General features: G+C 34.1%; 1 protein-coding gene across 1 annotated transcript; it reads right to left on the bottom strand.

The window, feature by feature from the left end:
• Window positions 1-7: 7 nt before the first annotated feature.
• On the bottom strand, window positions 8-23666 carry LOC150101061 (uncharacterized). The gene is made up of 2 exons (XM_090401770.1): window positions 23154-23666; window positions 8-1815 (listed from the first exon to the last, which is right to left on the bottom strand). Exons 1-2 carry the CDS (start codon window positions 23554-23556, stop codon window positions 914-916), a joined length of 1305 nt encoding a protein of 434 aa, XP_090257896.1. The 5' UTR covers window positions 23557-23666; the 3' UTR covers window positions 8-913.
• Window positions 23667-23963: the final 297 nt, after the last annotated feature.

The following is a 23963-nucleotide window of genomic DNA, read 5'->3' as shown; positions in this document are numbered from 1 at the left end:
AAGGCAGTCCCAAAAATAACATCTTATATTCAAATAACATCCAAAAATAACATCCACAAATGAGTCTTTCGACTCCATGGAGGTTCCCATATAATAACATAATAATAATCATATATTATATAATGAAATTTGCTTTATAGTATAGTCACTGTACTGTTTTAAGTTGCACAAAAAATAAATATATATATCACAAACGAGTGTTTTGAGATGAAATATTCATTGTGTATTCAAAAGAGCTCTGTTTTGGCATAAGTGCACCTTACAATCTAATAATGGCTCTTAACATAACCATTGGGAGGAGGGGGGGGCATACAAAATTAACAATGCATGAAATGCAATTTCAAAGAGTCAATTCATAGATTAATGCAAAATCTTCATTAAGCTCTAGTTATCCAAATCAAGATTAGAATGTTTTGATACACATGGGTTATTTTGGCTTTCACAATTTTTTTTTTTTTTTTTTTTTTTTTTACAAAGCCATGCTTTATTATAATTTTCCTATGTTTCTGCATTGCTAATAACATAAAAAACAAAACATTATTTCAAATGTTAAAATCACTTCTGCATTAGCACTGAATAACAATGCTATATTCTGACAGTATATTCTGGAAAGTTTAACGTGGTCCTATCGTCAAGATTGTCAGATGAACAGAAACAATAACATGAGGTAGAATAATGGCCAATGCTGTCTGTAAAAATATAATTGAAGATATATCTTGTGTACTAACAAACAGAGAAACAAAAAAAAAGTTACTATCTTTAATAATATTGTTTATAATTGTTGCAGATTTTAAAAATCCATATCAATTTGCTTACAATTTCTATATATTTTTTAAAAGAATATATATTTCTTCTAAGATGCCTTTTTTTTCCCAACAAATTCTACACAACAGAGTAACAAATGCTAAGCAAATTACTCCTGCTGATGGTGTAATTCTTGCAGATGCACTAATCCAGATTGATTTGGAATCTGGCTTTTCAATGTGTTATTTCCACACATATTTTCAAAAGAACATTTATGCCTTCTAAGATCCCTTTCTTCAACAAATTCTTTACAACAATGAGTACAAGAATAAGATTTTTCTCCAGTATGCATTTTAATATGGTGGATGAGTCCATCCCTCCTGTAAAATGCCTTTGAACAATGTAAGCAAGTATAAGGTTTCTCACCAGTGTGAATGCGCCTGTGTCTTAACAGCTTATCTTTTCTATAAAATCCTCTCCCACATAAGTCACAAATAAAAGGCCTTTCTCCTGTATGGGTCATGGAATGTCTATTAAGATGATTTTTTCTAGAAAAATTCTTTCCACAAACATCACAGTGAAATGGTTTATCACCTGTGTGAGTCCTGGTATGCTCTAGTAATTTATGATGATACTGAAACCCGCTTCCACAGGTATCACAAAAATAAGATTTTACTTTATGAGCTTGTCTGCTATGAACATGTAGTTTCTCAGCAGAAGCAAAACAATTACCACATATATCACATGAAAATCCCCTTCCTTCTTCTACATGTGAATTCAGATGTGCCTGCAATAAAACTGCAGCTTTAAATGGTACACAACAAGAGGGACAAGGCCATAACGTTTTATGATCTGTCTGTTTTTCAGGAAGATTCCGTTTAGCATATGCATCTGGATATGGCAATGAAGTTGAAGCTACAGGAACAAAGTTATTACATGGAAAGCTTGTTAGATTTGTTTCTCCTCTCTCACAAGGCACTCTAGATAAGGTTCTTGATTCTTGACCATGAGAATTTACATCATTCGGATGATGAAAGACGGGATGTGCATGCGAGTTAAATCCAAGTAAACCTGAAAGAAATAAAGGTTTGAATACTAATGCATCTGTTTATTATTAAAATATGTTAATATCACCATATCTATTCACAGAATTTCTACTTTCTTTAAAAATCTTATATCATGGAGATTAAAATAAAATAAAAAATCAAGCAGTCAACTGCATCTCTGTAAAATAAAAAGATTAGCAAAAATTATAGTCTTAGTTTAATCCTCTTTCCAAGTGTAAACAAACAATGTTTACACATGAAACACTTTTTGACTACTTGTATATGAAACATATGACTTCTGCATTACTTCATCTTAGTATCTCTTCTGGGTCACCCATCTAACTATCGTCCCATTGCTCTCATCTCAGTACTTCCAAAAGTGATGGAGAAGGTTATCAACAACCAGCTTCTTCATTACCTGGAGGTTCATCAATTAATTAGTGATCACCAATTCTTCCATTCTCATTCTACAGCCAACCTCCTAGCTAATCTCACCAACCTTTGGACTCAAGTGATAGAAAAATTTGGAGAAACCAAATTTATCAGTCGATATTTCGATTGTGTCTGGCACCAAGGCCTCCTGAACAAGCTTCTATCTTTGTGATTGTATTGCCAACTTCCTCATTAGTTGTTCATTGTGTGTTATGGTGAATTGCTTCCTCTCATCAGATTCCCCCCCCCCATCAATGCTGGAGTGCCTCAGGGGTCTGTGCTCTCTCCCCCACACACTTCCTTCTTTACAATGACCTACTTTCTCCGACTTCAAATCTTATTCACAGCTTTGCTGATGACAATACTATTCATTATACTCTTCCTTATTTGACAAACCCTGCAGTATCCTAATGTTAAATGCCTGAAGATCTTCCATAACCAGTGACTTGAACACTGATCTCAATGCTAAAAAAACTCAAGCCTGTCTTATTACCTATAAGAAAAATCGTACCTCATCACCCTCTCATTTTTGATGATGTTCCAGTTTCCTTTCAAGATCAACTTTCTCTTATTGGGTTGACTGTCACATCCAGTTTATCCCGGCACAAGCATATTACTTACATAGCCTCCTTAGTCTCTAAAAAGCTTGGTGTTCTTTTCTGTTCTAAACATTACTTCGCTTCCTCTCAACTCCTAACACTTTATAATCTCAGATTCATCCAATTTTTTGGGAGGAAGGAGAAATAAAGACTTCTCTAAGAATTCTTGATGATATTCAGAAGAGGGTAATCCACTTAATCATAGGCACTCTGTTTCAGCATCGTGCCTGTTCTATAGGTGTTTCAATGGGCACTGCTTCTGTGAATTGGCTGCTATCATTTCTTCACTTTCTTCTAACCATAAAAGAACTAGAGCGGCCACTAGCCAACACCCATACACTGTCCAGCTTTGAACACACAAACCAACTTCTCATCAGCTTACTTCATTCCATCCACCGCTGTTCTTTGGAACAATCTCCCCTATACTGCTTTTCCCACTGAGTACAGCCTCTCACTCTTTAAGAAACATATCAACAGACTACATTTTTCTCCTTAATCACTTACCAACACATGGCACTGTAGTATTGCAGGTCTTGTGACCTTTCATGTGTGGAGTCAACATAAAAAAAAAAATAAATAAATAAAAACTGGCATGAAGTCATTAGCGCCTCTCAGGGCCGGTGCGAGAGTATCTGATGCCCCTAGGCAAAGAAAATTTAGGCGCCTTTATACAATGTCTATGCTTCTCTAGGCATCTTTATACAATGTCACAGTAATTAGTGAGTCATTTTTTTCGAATTTGATTAGTGCACCTACAGGGTGTTCGGGATAAATTTGACAGTTTCGTAAGGAAAAAGAAAATCTTCTTTGTATCTATTAAATTTAATGAATTGACAAAAAAACATTACAGGCAGAGTTAATTACAATACTATCAACAAGATTTACTCAAAATAACCACCATTAGCATCGATCACAGCTTCAATTCTGCTTCGGAACCTCGAACAAGCTGATGCTACAGTCTCCCTGGGAAGGGCCGCAAAAACTGTTTTAATTTTATCCATTAACTGGGCTTTTGTATTACTGGAAGTGCGATTGGTGTCTTTTTCAACTGCGCCCCATACAAAATAATCCATGGGGTTAAGGTCTGGGGAGTTTGGAGGTCAAACATTTGGACTGTTGAAGTCGTAGAAATTTTCAGACAACCATTTTTGACTTTTCCCAGAGGTGTGGCAAGGGGCCGAATCCTGCTGCCATACATACGGCCTACCATTGCCTACCCTTGTTATCCAGGGCTTGACTACAGTTAGCAACTCCACGAACAAAGCCCGAATTCCAATGCCAGGGTTCTTCAACACCTGTTCCTGCAGATTTGCGAGGAATTCTGCTGTACGAACGCAATCAGATCGTCTGCTAGGGATCTTTCTTCTTGCTACATCCTCGTAGTCACCATTGCAAGTCTCTAGTTCATGCCTGATTGTTTTTACTGTATTCAGGGAGCATTGGGCAGCAGTCGTAATATCCTTATTTTGATGGCGGGCACGAATCATCATGATACAAGTTATTCTCTTCCATGATTCAGGTGGGTTCCAGCTATCCATCCTTTCTGACATCTTGTATGTGAATGAAGAAGGGTCCAAACTTTTAAATGAAGAGAAGTGTGTGTTAATACATGTAACTTACGGAAAAATATAATTAATTATAAATATGTCAAATTTATCCCGAACACCCTGTATATACATCTTAAAAATAAAATGTTACAGAGTTTTAAAATTTTCTGTTTATACATTTTTATGCCTAACTATTTTAAAAAATCACTCACCAGAATGAAATAATTTAGTTACCAATTTAAAACATTTTACAAAGTTATTTTTAATGGCATACTACACTACTTCCATGTATACCAGGGTTCCCCCCAAACTGTGTTCCGCGGAAAGTGAATAAGTGTTCCTGGAATTTGTCGTTTTAGTTTTCTAAGCATTTTTTATGACTAAATATTTTATTGTTGAAATATTCTGACGAGAATAATATTCAAGAATAGGTCGAAAAGCTCGGACCCAGAACGCCTAATAACATTTGCGTATCGTTAATTTTCACACATCAAAACTTTTCAACATTTGGGAGAGAAAATACCGCTGTTTATGATAGGTCATAAAAATTGCCTGCAAGCGGATTATAACATTCGGAGGCATATAATATTTTTCATACAAGTGAAGTTTTTAAGCAGCGATTCAGAGGCTGACTCTGATGAATAAAGAAGCAGTAAAATTTGCAGAAGAGTAGAAGAGGAGATAGGGCCATACCGGCGGTTGTATGAAAAGAGAAAAAAAAAAAATGCCTGCCAAACTACGTTAGCTCAATTCTTTGTTAAGAAGTAGAATAATAAAATTTATATTCTGAATATGTTTTATAGTCTTTCAGCTTCATGATTTTACTTTAACTAGGCACTGAGACATACCTTAATTCTTTTATAAAAAAATTAAGGTTAAAAAAAGAAATTCAAGGAACAAATTATACTTTTTCCCATAGGTTATTATATTCGATTAGTGCGCCTGTTTTAAAGAACACATTAGGCGCACTAATCGAGGGATTGCAGTGTGTGTGTATGTGTGTGTATATATATTGTCATACTCACACAAGCACACGTACACCTACACATGTGGATATTTATAAAAATAATATCATTATGAACATTTATATATAAAATTTATTAATCAAAACCAATACATTTGTATTGTTGGATCCTACTTCTTCTCAATCTATACTTTGGATCCGACATGTTAATCACTATGATGTTCTTAGACAAAATAGAAGGTTGCTAGTTGATTTCTAATTCAAATATAGAGAAAATTTATATTTAAAGACTGCGCCACTCTATATCTGAATTAGTTCAAGAACTGAAGAAAAACCAACTCACAACTATCTCTCCTTTTAGGTGTTAATATTGTATGTACTGACCGAGAATATTAACTTACTTAATTTACCCGCTTTGGTTCGAATATTTTATGAATGGTGCGGTAAAAGAGATTCAGGCAAAATACAACTTTTGATTAACAAAAACAAACATTTAATTTTAAAATCACTAATTTTACACTTAAGATCAAATCACTAATTAAGTTATTATAAACACTTCAGCTTTCTGATAATACCATCATACAAACTCGGACAATGGTAAATTTGTTATCTCTAATACAGTCTTCTCACAGTTCCTTAAGTTCCAAATACAATAAAATCGTAGCAACACCACTTTACAAGCAAACACTTTTAAATTTACACTTCAGCTAATCTTCGCAATAGTTACTGTTAGTATAGGGAAATTCTAGGATGAAACTCACACACTTCTCTGTATAGGAATATTAATGGTTGGAATAATCTTACCGATAATCTTCTATCTTTATCAACTTATACACAAACACTTTTTTATAACTGTAAACACTTAAACAGTATACGGCACTCATTAAATAAATCTTCTAAGCAATAACTGAATTAATCATCGGTCACTATATACATAAACAAACGTTCTTGCATGAAGTACTACTGATCAGTCATGAATTAAGGCAACACACAATAATTCTTAACTTGAGGTTTTTTGTTCTGTTCATTCTTCCTGCATTCAATTAATTCTTTAAGCACTATAATTCTAAACACAGCTAACGGTAAACTTCAACTTTACAGCCTCTACTATTCTCTAATAACTTCGTGCTTTGCTTCAAGGTTCCGTATGTCCTTGAAAGGTCGGTGCTGAAATTATATCTCAACTCAAGTATCGCTAGTCTATTTAATAGTCTCTCAGCTGTTTTCCGTAGCTATAATTGTTGTTCTACAATTTATTAGCTAACTGCTTCTCGACTAGTAGACTTAAATTAGCTGCTTGAATGACTTGCCGACTCTCTAATATCGCAAACTGATTTCCCCAAATGCTGAATACTCCGATTCCAACTGAATGCCAATCTTTCTCTTTTCACTTTCTAATCTATCTCTTCTATCTCCAAATTTTCAGCGTTCCTCCTTATATATCCATTCTTCCCGAATAAATTATTCTCATGATCTCTTTCTAAAACTCTTTTCAATAAACTTTCTCTTCACGTGCTGTTCCAAACTCGCGCTCACTTACTTATACGTCTCCATGACAACAAAACAAAACATAATAAAATTGAGCTATTGCATAACGTTAAACTTCTACAAATAGGAATAAATAGGGAATATTTACATTTAAATTAATGCGCAGTTAAATTATCAAATACAAGTTCTTATAATATTAATATAGTAATAAATAAATAGCTTAATAATATTTAATACAGTGTCTAATACTATTATTATATCTTTGATTAATTTTCTAATTTTTATTAGAACTTCAAGGAAAATTACATGAATAATAAATCTTAAGCAAGGGACTAACAAATAACATATAAACAAGTCTTGCTTAGTATATGGTAGATTATGTTAAATGTGAATGAAGAACAAAAACATACAAAATAATTTCATTCACAGTTTAACAGTATACATATATGATTATTCCTAATATCTGTATAGCAAGAAAATTATTACATCTTAAATACAAAAATTAATCTTTCGGGCTTTTGCTTTGGCAAAGTTTTGAATTAATTCATCTATACTGATTGTAGATGCAATTTCATGCTCTATAGATATTGCTAGACCAGTGAGTCATTCCTGAGCCATCATAGAGCGAGTGTAAGTTTTTGTAAGTTTTAATTTTGAGAAACTCCTTTCTGAACTTAAGTTACCAATACTGGCAATGCCGAAAAAATTCTCAGAGCAATAAACACATTTGGAACACTATTTTCTAAATTATTTTTGCATATGTATGATAGGACATCTAATGAGGAAGTATTTTCTGGAATTTGCCTTGTTATTATTTGTAATTCGCTACATAAGTCTGTTCTGTCAATATCTCTAGAATTATCATGTGTTAAATAATTTTCCAATATCAAACATTTTTTAAACGGTTCTGCTGAAGTAATTTTTTGAAATTCATATATATTTAAAAGAAAACCAAACTTTTCATTAATTGTAGACATGTGCTTGAATTTTTCATCAACAAGCAGTATCAATAATTGAAAAATAAAAATCTACCTTAAATTTTTGTTTAAAATCTGTTATGAATTCATCCTCTGCTTCATACACAAATTGTTTCTTTTTCTTTTTTTTTTTTTTTTCTAAGTAACTGTTTCTTGTTCAAAATTAAGAAATTCTTTGTATCATTAATACAATTTATGGCACCATTTATATCAAGGCTTGTATTCTGAAGTTGGTTATTTGTAAAGTTTATTTCAAAAAGTATATTATGCCACATTAATAAGGATGCAATAAATTTCAACTTCCTTAAAGTTTTAAGAAGACTACTTGTGTCTAATTTCATGGTATTTCCACTTAATCCACATAATATTTAATATTTAAAATTTGTTGCTGCACAAATTTTATATCACCTTTCATATTACTGGCGTTATCATATCCTTGATCTCGTAAATCTTGCATTGGCAATGAAAATTTGTCTAGAGTTCCTAGTATTTCATTTGATAAAAATTCTCAAGTAGTATTTTTTTTATTTCTATAAATCCCAAAAAGTGTTATTTTATAGACACCATGCTATTACTAGTGTCTACGAATCGAAGTCCTGTGCTCATTTGATCCGTGTGACCAATGTCGGACGTACAGTCAATAATTATGGAAAAATATTTTGCAGCAACAACAGATTCTAAAATTTTCTTTTTTATCGTATTGGCAAAGATGTCTATTATTTTATTTTGAATATCTTTTCCAAGATATACATATATGTATCTTTATCTTTTATTTTTCGAAGATGTTCATTCATTATTGGATCAAACTTGGCTAGAAATTCCGTTTCCATACGAAAACAATGTCTCATTTGTTTTTCGAAATGATAAATTTTGAATAGCTAACGTCTGAACTAAAGCAGAGTCATTCTAATATTTGCACCCAATGTTTCTCCTCTTTTCTAATAACTAGCAAGTTCTCTTCATCAATGGTTTTCTTTTATTCGAATTTCTAATTCTTTCCACTTATGGTAATTTTCAATGTGTCTTTGACTTTTTTCATGCGCAGCTAAAATATAAGAAGCATTTTTCCAGTCCCTCAATCCAGAAGCAGCAAGGTTAATCCGCCATTGATCATCAAATAATAAACAGCAGAAGCAAAATGCAGAATCCGTGGATTTTTGAATACAATAACCACCACAAACGCTGCATTGTCTCGCCGTTAAATAGTCTTTGAGTATAATGAGTCATTGAAAATCTTCTATTATTGTTATCTTTCGGAAAATCAAAATTATGAATCTGTTCAGGTCCATATTCAACTAATAGTTGACGTAACTGATTGATATTGGAAAATTTTACAGGACACCAAGTTGCTGGATCATTATAATTTAAATTTGTAAAATCAAATCCTTTTATGAATGGATCTGTAGAACAACCAGCTTCAGAATCAAAAATACTCATATGATCTGTAGATTTCTCCTTCGACGTTTTAATCCAAATTTTGGTATCTGTAGAATTCTCTTCCAATTCCTTAATTGAAACTATAGATGAATTATCCAATAATCGCATATAAGAAGATTTTCTTCTTATATGCGATTACGATCTTCTCGGCAAAGATATTTTAAAAATGCACCTTCTTGTTTTTTCAAACTTTCTTCCTTTTCTGCTTTACGTTTGCGAAACACCAATTTATTTTTATTCATTTTCAAAATCCAGTAACTGAAATATTTATAAATAAAAATAAACTTAATTATAAAAAATATGGACTTTAAACTATTCAGTAATTCACAAATAAATTTTTATACATTAACTTAATGAAGTATTTATCAATTATATATACCTTATAAGTAATAACGATATAACATATCTATCATAGATTTATAATCTAATAATTCAACAATATCGTTTTCTATGAACATAATTGACAAATTGCTCAAATGCACCTGACTTAACGAATTGTGTAAATATTTTGAGCATGTTTAAGGCAGCCGCATTTATACTTTTGGAGACCCGAGGCGCAAACATCATTATGAGGCCTCAAAAATAAGCACCTTTTTTTAGTTTATTGAAAATAAAAGTCAACATTTCCATGATAACTAATTTTAATAACACAATACATGATTGGTATACATATATTTGCATTTTAAAAAAAGTATAAAAATAAATCAGTTCAAATTTAAATTAAAAAAATCAATAACTAAGTTTTTTTTTTTTCTGGCTTTAGTTTTAGCAAATATAATGTCATTATAATGTCACCACCTAATTAATCAAGTCCATTATATCTGATTCAATGCATAATAACGACAGGTCACTTGTTTTATTTTGGTGCAAGTTGCTTCTTAAATAATTGTATAAGGATAAAAGTTTTAAAAAAAAAACAGAAAAGAATTTAAATGCAATCAAATTAAGCTTGCTAATCAAGGTAAAAATAGAAACTTCATCAACTGTAAAGTTCAGATATTCTCACTAAAAATAAAAATTTTGAATTGTAATAAAAATTGTAGCAAAAATCATTATATTTATGGAATTACAACATGGATCTAAATATAAAACGTTTCAGTTTGCAGTAACATGTACAGTATGCCTTCCTGGTTGACAGAATGGTTAACGTATCTGCTTTCCAACCACCCAACTTTAGGTAAAAGATAAATTTTGTCGCCTAGTGCAAGACCACCTTACTTACTGTAGGCCTGGGATTCACATAAAAATTCAGTTCCAATTTATCGCACAATTATTAAGATTTATTCAACTCCAGATTTGATTTTTTTAAGTTGCAGTAATAAGCATAATAATTCCAGCTTTAGTTAAAGCGTAGAAGCAATACATCCACTTTTTTACTCGATTTTACTCAACATTTTACCCTAAAAACTAGAATCTTGATGCACAAAAAAAATGAACTGAAAAATCAATTTAATTTATAAATAATAATAAACTTGAAAATTAAATGCTCTGTTTATGTGATATAGAAGCTGCTCTTACCCACTAATTAATACAAATAGCAGCAGCACACACAAATAAAAACTCTGTTGTCTCAGAAACATGTTTCAAAATGATCGCAAGTTCAATACTCAGCGATCTGTTCTTTCCTAACAGGATTCTGGGAAATCAACCTATCAACTTTACTGATATAAGGGGTGAAGCAAAAGCTTTTCATATTCCCGGCTATCTTGAGAGAAACTGTGAGTGAAGAAAGTTTATGGGCTAATTGCTTGCCCTGAGTCGGCTAGGAGATTAGTTCTCAGTGTTGAAGTTCAGGATGGCTTTGGTCTTTTATGTTTGAAATAATTCATTGCATCATAATCTGCAGCCAGTTGGATCAGTTTGTTAGGTGCACAGATGCTTTAGAGAAGAATTTGATTGCTATAGTCTGCATAAAAGTGTAAATATAGGGGACATTTGTGTCCTGATGTAGCTGGACAGTTCGGATGAACCATGGGGCACCCGGGATCATTCTGAGGCATTTATTCTGGATACGTTGTAATTTGAGAATATTAGTATTTGAAGTATGACTCCAGGCCAGTGAAGCGTAGATGAGTATTGGACAAACCATCAGTTTGTATATGAGAAGATAGATTCTGGTGCTCAGCTTACTGTTAATTAGCGGGTGGAGCTGGGCTATTGTTTTTGATGTTTGCACAGAGAGTCTTGATTTGGGAGCTGAGAGTCAGTTTTCTGTCCAGTATTAGACCAAGATATTTGATCTGTTTTCCACAGAATTTTAGTGTTGAAAAGGAGAATATCTTCTTCAGGAAGCACTGATCTTCTAGAGCAGTGCTTCCCAAACTTCTGGATGTCAGGGCCCCCTTTGCAAAAATTAAAATATTTCACGGCCCCCTTGAAAAAAAATCGTAATAGAGAGATATATTATTATAATATTTATTGTATTTATATTCAATACAAAACATACACAGTGAATATTGCAAAAATCAAATGCATATATTACATTTTTTTTTGCCTCTTACCGTTTGGTTCTTATCCATCTCAGGGTTAAATTTTTTAACATAGAATAGATCAAATAATATCATCACTTACCAATACTGGCACACCACAGACTGATAACATGAAATTAGTGAATATTACCTGAATAAGGGAATCCCCAGACCAGGAACATTTTTCACTTTTCTGACTTTTCTCCCTTTACGGTAATTAAGCCTAACGCGAAACAGACAACAAAGGCAGTCTGTTTATTAAAATGTGCATATAATTGGTGCGGTATTAACAAAAGATCGCGCAACCGAAAGATAAAAGCATATCTGACAATTGAGTTGAAATGCTAACTCTCTTCAACCGAATTCCATATGTGAAACTGCCATAACATTATTATATATATATATATATATATATATTACTTAGTTTTAACACTTTTACGAATTTTAACACGTTCGGTTGAATTTTATTGCTGCCTTGGGAAATCGAACTCACATACATCTAATTAATAACAATAGTTTTTAGTTAGATACTGTGTTTGCCCATGCAACATATGGTTTTGTTTCAGCCTATACAGCATAGTTTCTGTATGAGGGGACATGTGATTCATTAATTAGTGTGTTTTTATCCCAGTTGTCTCTAATTGCACTATTTGTTGAGAAATATATTACGCAGACTCCTCATACCTTATTCACTGGCATAATAAAAGTACTTATTTTTATTGCCTCTGCAGTATAGTGGCTCTTAGGGAGGGCGTGTTGTTTACCACTGCAAGCGAGTTACTATATCCCCACATGAACTTGTTTAAGCTTTTTTTCATGTGTGAAGTATATGCGAAACTTTTATTGGTAACAGAAAACTAGCTCGGATGACAGTGATAATATAAAACGAGTTTTGATATGTATATAAAGTCAATATCAACAGTCCCTGATTACGAACGCATTATGAAAGGGTCAGGAAGATTTGGAACTTCCCTGGAGAACATTCGAAGTAAATACAATTAACCACGGCTTTGAAATGAAACATATGAATAAGCAATATTTACTAATATTCGTTAAGCGCCGAAATACGCAGGAAGCAAAGTTTGTGAACCAACACCAATGTGTTAATTTTTCTATTAAAATATAAAAAATAACAAAAAAGAAATAATAAATAATAAAAGTTAAAAACGTTTCTTTTAAAAAAAAAAATCTACTTAGTCTTAAAACATTTTAAATTTGTTTTCATTATTTCACGGCCCCCCTCAACAAAACCTACGACCCCCAAGGGGGCCGCGGCCCACAGTTTGGGAAGCGCTGTTCTAAAGAATAGGACGGCTACGCTCTTCAGGGGATTCACTTGGAGACGCCATTTGGAGAAATATTGTTCGATTAGCAGTAGGTTTTCTTGCAGTTTCTTGATGGCAGTGAGGCTTTAAAGATCTGGCCAATATCGCTGTATCACAGCGTATAGAGCTTTAATTGAAGATAATGGGTTGTGCGGTATATCATATAAGTATAAGGAGAATAGGATTGGTGCTAGTAAGAATCCTTATGGAACCCCAGCCAAGATGCATTTTTGTGTCGAGACTACCCCACACATCCTGACTTGCATGTGCCTATCGTCATGGTATGCCTTTATAAGATGAATGATTCCAATCGGTAAACCAAATGATATCAGTTTGTATAACAAACCATAATGCCAAATTTTGTCAAATGCACTAGCTAAGTCAAGGAAAACAGCCCCAGTGCATTGACGCCAGGTAAAACCTGTGATGATATGTTCCACTAATTTGTGTATTTGTTGCATGGTGCTATGCGATTGTCGGAAGCCAAACTGCTCCTCAGGCAGGATATTTAGGCGGAGTACTGAATCTTGGAGTCCGGTAAGAATTACCTTCTCGGCAATTTTGCCGAGATTTGAGATGAGGCACAGGGTGAAATATTCTTAAGAACGTTCTGGATTAAACTGGCCATATATTTAATCTCTGGATTAAACTGCTAAGTCAGTGATTGGTCAACACAAATCAAACATTTAGTAATAGAAAACTTCCAGAGACGGAGATTGGAATTTAGTAATATTAATAGGAACAATAATCCAGGTAGTTTAGAAGGGGTGAAAACCATCTGTGACAAAATGAAACTAGTTTATTTAATTAAAAACACAAAAATACAACCAATTTATTAAATATATCTTTATAGAGTTCATAATTAAAAGGACTCTAATAATAATAATAAATTTCTACAGATGTGTCTCAGCTTGTTTTGATATCAAAATTATCAAGTTATTCTGAAGCATTATGAATTTTGCTATTTTATTATTATGCCGCTAATATTTCTTCAAATGCGACATTTTTTACAACAAAACTGGCATGTTATGTTGAATATATCTTTTTGCAAATATACTCAAAATCCCTTTGACCTAATAAAAATGTAGAATGCTGATGAAACTTCATAAGCATGTTATCTTTTAAAATGCAATTACCCCCCCGCGCGCCCCGCCGTTAACGGATTATTGTCTTTATGTGCACTGTATTACCTGGAATTTCTTTACTGTCCTACGATATTGGCTCTTTTTTGCTGCACTATTTATTTATTGTCTCTCTTCCCAAAGAAAAACGAATTTCACATGTGCGAAAATAAACAATCAACACGTTTGTTTACATTGGAAATATTGTCAAATATTTATATTTTTTAAATAACATTTATTGAAATAAATATGTCATTTTGCTTTCTTTCCTTGCAAAATAAAATTATATGGGTAGCACATTTCAATTTTAGGAACGATTTTTTTTTTTTTTTTTTTTTTTTTAATGAACAACAAATCATGTTAAACTGCATTACTCGGGTTTCCGATTGCGAGACTTTTTAATATCAAAAATTTATATCCAATGGTATTTTATCTGAGATTCTTCGCCTTTGTCGTTTGCTTAAAACTGCAGCAGTACAATTGCTTTGGAAAATTAATGAATTCAATCAAAAAGAAAGTGCACATATGTTATCTAGCAGTATTTTGTGTGTGTGTGTGTGCGAGAGAGAGAGAATTTGGGGAGGAAGGGGGGCGTTAGCCATTAAAGGCGAATTAATTCTGTTAGGAAAATTTTGACATATGCAACTACACATGTTTCGAAGGATAAAGCATAGGAAAAATATCGCTACTTCAAAACTGCCGCATAATACCGAAAATATGTGCATAACAGTTGACTTCATAACTGCCGTTTATTTCGATTTATAGGGAGTGATTGGGGGAAACCAAGAAAGTTGAAATGCAAAAACCTACAGCTAATGTTTATAGAAATTATGCATTACTTGATATGATTCAAGATTTATATATGATTCTCTATAAAGCAAAATTTAAAAGCGCAAACCTTCGAACTATGATTATGAATTAAAAAAGAAAATTTAATTTGGAACAGATGGAGGCTGTATTCATTTTTAGATTCGGATTTTCATGAATTTATAAAATAATTGTTTGACAAAAATAATTATCTTCAATCAAGTTCTGGAAGAATTTTAAAATGTATTGGTGATTAAAATAATTAGCCAAAAAATTGATAATGACGTTGATCTTCCATAGTGATACAATATGAAGTGAAGAAAGTATGAAAGGATTTCTTATTTTGCGCTGGCATTAAAAACTATAATTATACGATAAAAACAAGCAGCAAAAATGAATATAACTCATAGGTATTTAGTCTGATATAACTTAGGATATAACGTGCTGTAGGCAACTGAACATTGCTACTACATACGCCAAGTAATCTAGTTAAGTGTTCTTTTCAGCGTGAAGGATTACTGCACCTTCTAATGAACATGTCAAACTACACTTCTTATCCATATTCTTTCAGCAGGTAGACAGAATATTATCCAGGTTTTCTGGAGGTGTATATACGTCCAGCAAAGAAATGGTATGCTTACATACATGAAGTTTATGGAATACAGGAGTTCCTGTTAGTTTTATATATAGCAAAATCTGGCACCCTGGAGTCTCGGTGCCCATAGGCGATTGCCTATTCGCCTAATGATAAAACCGGCCCTGGCGCCTCTATATACAAGTAGCCCAGTCACGAAGATACTTCACAGGCAAACATTGTTTGCTTACACTTGGATAAAGCATTAAACACCAAGAATACAATTTCTTGGCATCTTTAATTTATAACATAACCCATAACCATGTGAAAAAACTTGTGTGAAGAATAAGAAAAACTGACCATACCTTTTTATATAACATACAACACTGAAAATTTCCATTTCTGATATTTAACCATATTTTATGACAATCTCACACATTAAAGGTTGTAAAATTACAGCACATTAGTACCTTGGACAGGCAAGGAGTTGGTTAACCCTATGTTAGAAGCTAAGCAAAGTACTTTTTTCAAGCCCACTTCAAACCGTCAGTAAGCAAGGTGGTCTCACAATAACGAGTACAGAGCATCATCTACCATCTCAAAGCATTTTTCACAAACATATTTCACAGTAGGATTGAAACCTGTAGATCTGAAAGTGGAGATGTTATCCATTAGATTATCCACAGACCAGCCACAAAAAATACTTCACCATGGTTATAAAACTAAGATAGAATGCATACACCAATCTGGTTGACCAGGTGGATAGCATCTCTGCTTTCTTTTCAACTTACAGACTATGGATTCAAACACAGTGATTGCTCTCACCTGTTGAGCAACCACTTCCTACTTGGAAGTCTGTGTTAGTAGCATGTAAAAAATATGTTTAGTTTAATGGGATTAAACATACTTTTTACATGCTACTAACACAGGCTTCCAATTATTTAAACTATGCAGACTGCTATTAAATGATGATAACTGTTTTTCATGTGTGATTATTGTATAACTTTTTGGATTATTTTGCATGTTGAGCTACTTACTTATTAGAAATTTTTATTTATAAAGTAAAATTAGGTTCAATATAATTAGTTTTAAAACTATCCTTCATTGTAAGTAAGGTGATGACACTTCAAAAATAGTGTATGAGAATCCGTTGAAACTCAAAGCTGTCAATATAGCCTTTTTTTTTATGGCAATTCCTTACATGAAAAACTTAAAACTTCACACCAAATAAGTAGGTTCAAGGATAACAAAAATGAGGAAGGATTAGATAAATATAGATCAAGACTGAAATTCTAATTTAGAGACGAAACATCACTTTATGCCACTCCAGGCTCTCTGGGGAGAAAAGCTTTTGTAAACCAATGAATGCTGTCAGATCCCTGCTTTGTGAAGTTTCATGGTTGGTACCATGGTCTGTCCCATAGCAAAAGACAGATCATTTATATTAATATGAAGTGTAATTGAGGTATCACTTTGATATTAAATAAATCTTTTCAGTAAATCAATTATTCAATATTTATAATAGCAGGCTTTTATCTTCTTGATGCACCTACCTTTTAATATTTTTCTGAAAGCAAAAGCAGAATAAAGTGTTATTATTCTTGATTCTACTTTTTTTTTTTTAAACTCAACTTTTAAATGATACACAATTAAAATACCAATGCTTTAATTTAAAAGATGCAAAATAAAATAAACATGCCTTTTTTTTCAGTATTTAATTAAATGATGTTGATAGCTGTCCCATTGTTCATGTGGAGTCAGTGTGAAATCTAGTAAGCAGTGTGACACCATGTGAAATCACACTGCTTACTAGATACTGATATATAAGAAAGAGAAAATATTGAGCACTTTTTTTGTGATAATACAACATCAAGTGATTGGAGAAATGCCTGGCAGACAGTATGACACAGATGCAAAAGAAAGGATAGATGCCAGGGGACAAAATGAGCAGACGGATCCAATTAAAGATCAAATTTTGTCTGGTAATTCACTAATAAGAGGAGTGCTTGAGAAAAGTGTGATGAAATCATGCTTTCCCAGTGTTAATATTAAGGATGTTAGTGATGCTGTAAGGATGCAGAGAGTGAAGATGAAAGATATTTATTTTGGCTGGTACAAATTATAATTTATTATAATGAACCAGAAGAAATTATTAATCCTTACATGTATATCCATAGGCATTGGGATTAATTCAACAATAAACATCATTAAGAGTAACACATATTACTACATAAATAAAAAAGAAAAGATTTCAACTGTCTACATAAATAAAGTTATGTGCTCAATAAGTTGATTTTAAAATAAATAAAATAAATTTATCCGGTGTGTATCATATACTTCTTGACAACAAAAAAGATGGACTAAAATTTTTCACACACTAGTCAAATCACCAAGTGCTGGTTGTGCATCCCTTCAACACTATCTTATGCACCTATATATTGTTCAGCAATGTGTTTAATTAGTATACGAGGATAGTTTCAGAAGTTTCTGGCCTGACTAACTTTTAGAGGTGATAGAAAAAAAGCGACTGTGTTGCTTTTCAACATAATCTTTCTTTATTTCAACACACTTTTCACATCTTTGAATTAACATTTCTATGCTCTTGAAAAAACAGTCTGCAAAATGGCCTAAAACCACATCTTTCATCTCATTATCATCTGCAAATTTTCTTCCTCGAAGGTCTTCCTTCAGTTTCGAGAAGAGGTAGTCAGTGGGTGCTAGATCTGGGCTGTAGGGTGGGTGTTCAATCTCCTGGAAGGCAGAGCCCTTCACTGCAGCCTTTGCAATAACCATATGAATTGGAGCATTGCAACATGAAGCAGGCAAACACCAAGACTCAGCATTCCTCATCTCTTCTCCTTTATGGCAGCCTGCAGCTTATGCAGGAGTGAAGCATAATTTTCTGCATTCACAGTGGTATCCCTTTCCTTGAAGTCAATCAAGAGAATTCCCCAGCAATCCCAAAAAGTTGCTGTCATGATCCTCTTGGTGGACTGAGTGACTCTGGCTTTTCTCGGAGTGCATCACCTGGTTTGTGCCACTCCATGGATATCCTTTGGTGACAATGGGTTCCAGCACTTCTCTCTGATTCCCTTGGCAAAGCTCTAAAAACTTGCAGGAACAGATAACAGTGATGCTCCTCCTGAAATGAAGAGAGAAATCGGGGCACCCACCTTGCACTGACCTTCATCTGAAGCTTCTCATGAATGATGCGAAAGATGGTTGTTACAGAAAAGTCCCAACCTTGCTGAGATTTCTTTGATGTTCGGCTGTCTGTAATTGAGCAGTTCCTCCTCAACAAGAGAGACATTTTCTTCAGCCATCACTTCCACAGGCCACTGTGTAGAACAAAAGGGACTATCATGAGCATCATCTTCAATGCTCTTTCTCTTTCTAGGCAAAACTGTTTAGTCCATTCCTTCAAGGTGGAATATGAAGGAGAAGCTTCCCCATAAACACCATCCAAATGCTGTTCAATAGCACTTGGAGAAAGCCCTTCTTTGGTGAAAAACTTTATCACAATGAGGTGCTCAATTTTTAACATTACAGCCACTAAGCAAGCCACATGTTAGTCAAACAAATGCCTCCAACTGAATGATGCTGGTAGAGAATTGAAACTGGTACACTCAGCTCCACATAGATGGTGCTATCTGTCATGCATGCATGGTGTTTTAAAATTGGACTGTGTTTTGTATGTCAGGCTGAAAATTTCTGAACCTACTTCTTATGATTATTAATGTCTGTGTTCAGAAGTATTTATTTCCGTTTATGTTTTATATGGTTATATTTGATTATCTGGTTTCCAAAAGAATGAAGAAATGTTGGAGAGGAGAGAGAGGCAGTTGATTAAAACAGTTTCTAATCTCTGGAATGTTGAATATGAAGAACGGTTGAGACAATGCAATTTGCAGAGTCAGTGGATAGGAGGAGGAGAGATGATATGTTAGTAAGGGATTGTAGGATTCACACTGAAGTTTTCATAAAATGGTGGGAGATTGGTGGGAGAACAGGAGGTCATCCCTGGAAGCTGTATAAGGAGGGTGTGAGCAAGGGAGCGAGAAGCAGTTTTTTGCATGGAGAGTTACGAGTGGTTGGAATGCATTGCCTGAAAGCATGGTGTTTGCAGAACTTGAATGGGTTTAAGGCATAATATGATGATCTGTGTATGACAAAAGGGACCTCCAAGATAAGCCTGACTCCATGACTCCACTCTTGTTACTTTACTGTAAAAGGCAATTAGATTACTAAAACAAGAGTGCTGCTTAACAAATCCATGCTGACCCTCACAGATAACATTACCCTCATCTGACCAATGCTGTATATGATCTCTCACTAAGTTCTTTAAAATCTTAACTACAGAAGAAATGCAAACTGGGCTATAGGTTGACAGTTCCATTTTACCATAATCTTTATGAAATGGAATATTTTATCATCCTTCACTCCCTGGACATTCTTCCCATAGCCAGACTCTTATTGAAAATCCAAGTCAATGCAGCTGTTCCTTAGCATATTCTCCTAAAACACATGGTGAAATCCCATCCATTGCCTTACTGACATTAAGAGAACTTAGTATTTGTATCCTACTTTCCTCTTGCACTTCTAAACCTTGAACCCTCCCCCATTCCTCTAGCAACAATAAAATCCTTTTTTCCAGGATGAAATATCCCAATAAAGTGAGCATTAAACAACTTCAAAATGTCTTCGGCATCAGTCACTCAACTCCCAGTTTTGTCTAACATCATTCTTCCACGATTGTTTCCCCTCTAACTGGCTACATAATGAAAGAATTTCTTCAGATTTTCCTTGGATCTCAGGACCAATCTCACCTCAATTTCAGGTTTTGCTTTCCTTATCATGCTAGCCTGGGTCTTATATTCCTCATGCAAATGTGCTTCCCTTTTCCTTTATACTATTTCCATAGTCTCCTTTTCATCTGTGTGATATCATTAGTTACCTAATTTACACCAAATCATGTTCAACATTCTTGCTATCATTCCATTCATTATTGACACTCTTTTCTTTATCTCTGCATTATCATATCTAGGTACAACGGATTCCCGAAATATCTGGACATCACTTTGGATAGAACTATCTTTTAAACCACATCTCATTAACACAGCATCCAAGCTAACAACACGAAATAATATACTGCAAAAACCATGTGGAACTTGGGTTGCCTCAGCAGCAACACTTCGCTGCATTGCTCTTGGTCTCATTTACTCTGCAGCTGAATACTGCTTGCCCGTATGGCTGAACAACACCCATGTGTACTTGGTTGTTGCTCAGCTTAACACCACTATGCACCTTATTTCTGGAACTGTGAAATCAACCCCAATATATTGGCTCCCAGTGCTAAGCAACATATCACCTCCACACCTCTGAAGAGCCAACTTTCTTCTACATGAATACAGCAAAATCATGAAAACCCAATATCTCCCAATCCATGAAGAATCCCACCTCTAGAAATAAACAGACTAAAGTGAAGGCACCCTCCAATCTTAAGAGCAAAAAATCTTGTGGAGACAAGTTTTAACATGAAAGAGAAGTGGAAAGAGTCCTGGTGTAACACTTCAACAGGGGGACTTCCATGAATTAGTGGACCCAACACAGATGCCTTCAGGTTTTGACCTACCTCGGAAAAATTTTGGTCTACCCTTAACAGAATCTGCACTAATCATAGCAGATGTGCAGAAAACCTTTACAAATGGGGCCTGATTGCCTCACCCAGGTGCACCTGTGGATCACCCCTGCCAGACAATTAATCATATTACAGTAGAATGTGCCCAACATGCATACAATGGAAACCTGTTGGACTTCATCCACGCTACACCAAGTGCAGTTGAAGGATAATCAACCTAGACATGCAGTTGTAGTCTATTCTTGAGTGTCTATTTTATTATTATTATTACTTGACACCTCCAGGGAGTCCAAAGACTCATCAAGGGAGAGCTTACTCTACAACTGTCTCAACCACTCATCAATCCACCAACTGCAACTACACCAACGCCACCTAGCGCTCACCATTAGTATTTCCACAGAAATTCACAAACATCAATGCCCACGGCAGGATTACAACCGCAGCCTTTTGGTTGAAGAGTGGATATGCTAACCACTCTGCCAACGGACGGCCACTTATATATATAATGTTTATTAAATGATTACTGTAATGTAACTTTTCATGTATGAGCCATATGCTAAATATCTAGGTAATACATTATCTACCCTCTCACACACTTTAGTCATACATCCTGAAGCATAAACCTCAAATCTCTTGCCACCCTATTTACATGACCTCTCTGGTCATTTGTACCCATCTTCACATTCATGTCATCCACTCTTTCACCTCCAATGAAAGCTCTCACTGCTCCATTCATTTCTTGTTCACCTGCATCCCTCATTCTCCACCTCCTTACATTTCTACATATCTTGCTTTCAGAAGATTGAATAATATATGGAAATAATACAAATATCATATTAAAACCAAAAACCATGGCCATATTATTATATGAATCAGATATGGAAATTGAAAACTTAATTTAGGAAACTAATTAAAGTTTTCAAGCAAGTTTGTCACTAACATATAACAAATGATGAACTATATAAACAGACAGAGCCAAAAAAAGTATCACCAGTGAAATAAAAAGATGCAGGCAAGGTAAAACTGAACACTGTCTTCTGTGTACTTGTATCAGACCACCTGCAATGAGTCCTCTGATTCCATGTAAGTACCATGCTATAATGAGTCTTAACTCCATTTCGAGGCCTAGAAAAATATTAATACTCATCTGCAAATGATTTTACAAATATCCATATCAATGTGGGGTTCAAACATGTGGCCTAGAAGTGTGCATCTAACAGACAAAGCAAACAGCTGGATATCATTAGGTATGAAAATAATGAAGTTCTAAACAAAAAAAAGCTGGCTGGCTGACTGACTGTGAATTAGTCTCTCTCTCTTTTTCCTGCAGGAGGAAGAACCCTGAAATCTGTTCATGATACAAAGTTTAATAATATCATGATATTACTTTGAATCACACAGTTTATGCATTCTTATAGGTATATTAATTACATACATTAACATTTTTGTTATAAACGTCATATTAACACAAAATTGGATTATTTTGGTTTCACTGGCTTACTTGTATTAACTTCCGTACTCTTCGATCACCTCCAACAACTACGAGATACAGTAGTACCCTCCCTTCAATCCGGGTGGAATGTCTTACGCTAATATCAAGAAGGCCTGTGGGTGGTGGTGGTGCGGGGGGGGATATCCACGAATTCTGGTTAGCCCAATGAAAGCTCTCAAGTCCTCGGGGAGACCAAACGAAAGCTTCTCGAATTGTGAAAAATCGTAGCCATTAACTTAAACAATTTTCGTGCGCTACTGGCACTGATCTCTGAATACAACTCGTTCTTCATGCAAAAAAACTTTCAATTAGCATGTTTAAGTTATGAATGTTGTAAAATAAATTATTCTATACTGGGTTGGCTGATCATTTATGTGTAGATTACTAAACTAAAATGCGAATAACCTGGTCAAATGAACTTCACACATTAATGTATTATTCGATGGGAAGTGGCTAGTAAGTTTCTGCATCTGAAGGGAAAAAATAAAACATACCTGAATTTCGTGCACAACTAACTGTTTTATTCTCGCAGTATGACCCCCGCTGAGCATTCCAGACCGAGTCTTTTGTTTGCTCTGCATTGATCAACTGATTAAAACTTATTCGTATTTCATCATTTGTCTGCTCAGGAACATATTCAGAAACTGGTTCACTTTTCACAACAGTACTCGAATTATGGGTTACCTCGTCATAAACTTTATCGGGAACAATAACTTCCGACTCCCATTCTTCACTTTTAACACCATTAATGGTTCTAGCTCTGCTAACATCTTGAACACTTGGAGACATACATTCTCCCTTATCATTATAGTCGCGGTGTGTAAAAGAACAGGATTCGCATGCAACAGTACGAGTTTCACTAATAGTAGCATCACCTACATTAAACGAATGGTCCATTATTGAATGTTAAACACGATTCAACTATCTGTCCATTTGGAATAGAACAAATACTTGTAAGACTTTAATTATCCCGCTGCTACTTACACGTAACATGTTCAATTCGCATTCTTCAGCATCCCAGTCATAGCGTTATAAGTGCGACGTCTGGTGACAAATGAAAACAATACTTTTTTCCTAATTTTTCAATCGATATCACTTCTTTTGAATGACTGAATTTTAAACAAATTTCTCAACTCAAATATGCACATTAGAAGTTTGACTACAGTGATTAATCAAATGATATGTCCTTTTACCCTGTTTGTGGAATTGTTAAACTTATTTCTTCAGAACTAGTTCGTAAATTTAAAAACAGAACATCAGTTGTTAAATTTCAAAACTGTATAGACGTATAGACATCCACTTAT

This window comes from Typopeltis vanoorti, chromosome 12 (genome assembly GCF_054136105.1).
Source record: "Typopeltis vanoorti isolate ZY-2024b chromosome 12, IOZ_Tvanoo_1.0, whole genome shotgun sequence".
NCBI lineage: Eukaryota > Metazoa > Arthropoda > Arachnida > Uropygi > Thelyphonidae > Typopeltis > Typopeltis vanoorti.
The sequence above is the reverse complement of the archived record's forward strand: the minus strand, read 5'-3'. Positions and strand labels throughout refer to the sequence as shown.

Coding starts and splice junctions, on each gene's coding strand:
- LOC150101061 (XM_090401770.1), bottom strand. CDS start 23,556: ATGGACCATTCGTTTAATGTAGGTGATGCTACTATTAGTGAAACTCGT. Junction 1,816..23,153: donor TAGTTGTGCACGAAATTCAG/GTATGTTTTATT, acceptor TATTTCTTTCAG/GTTTACTTGGATTTAACTCG.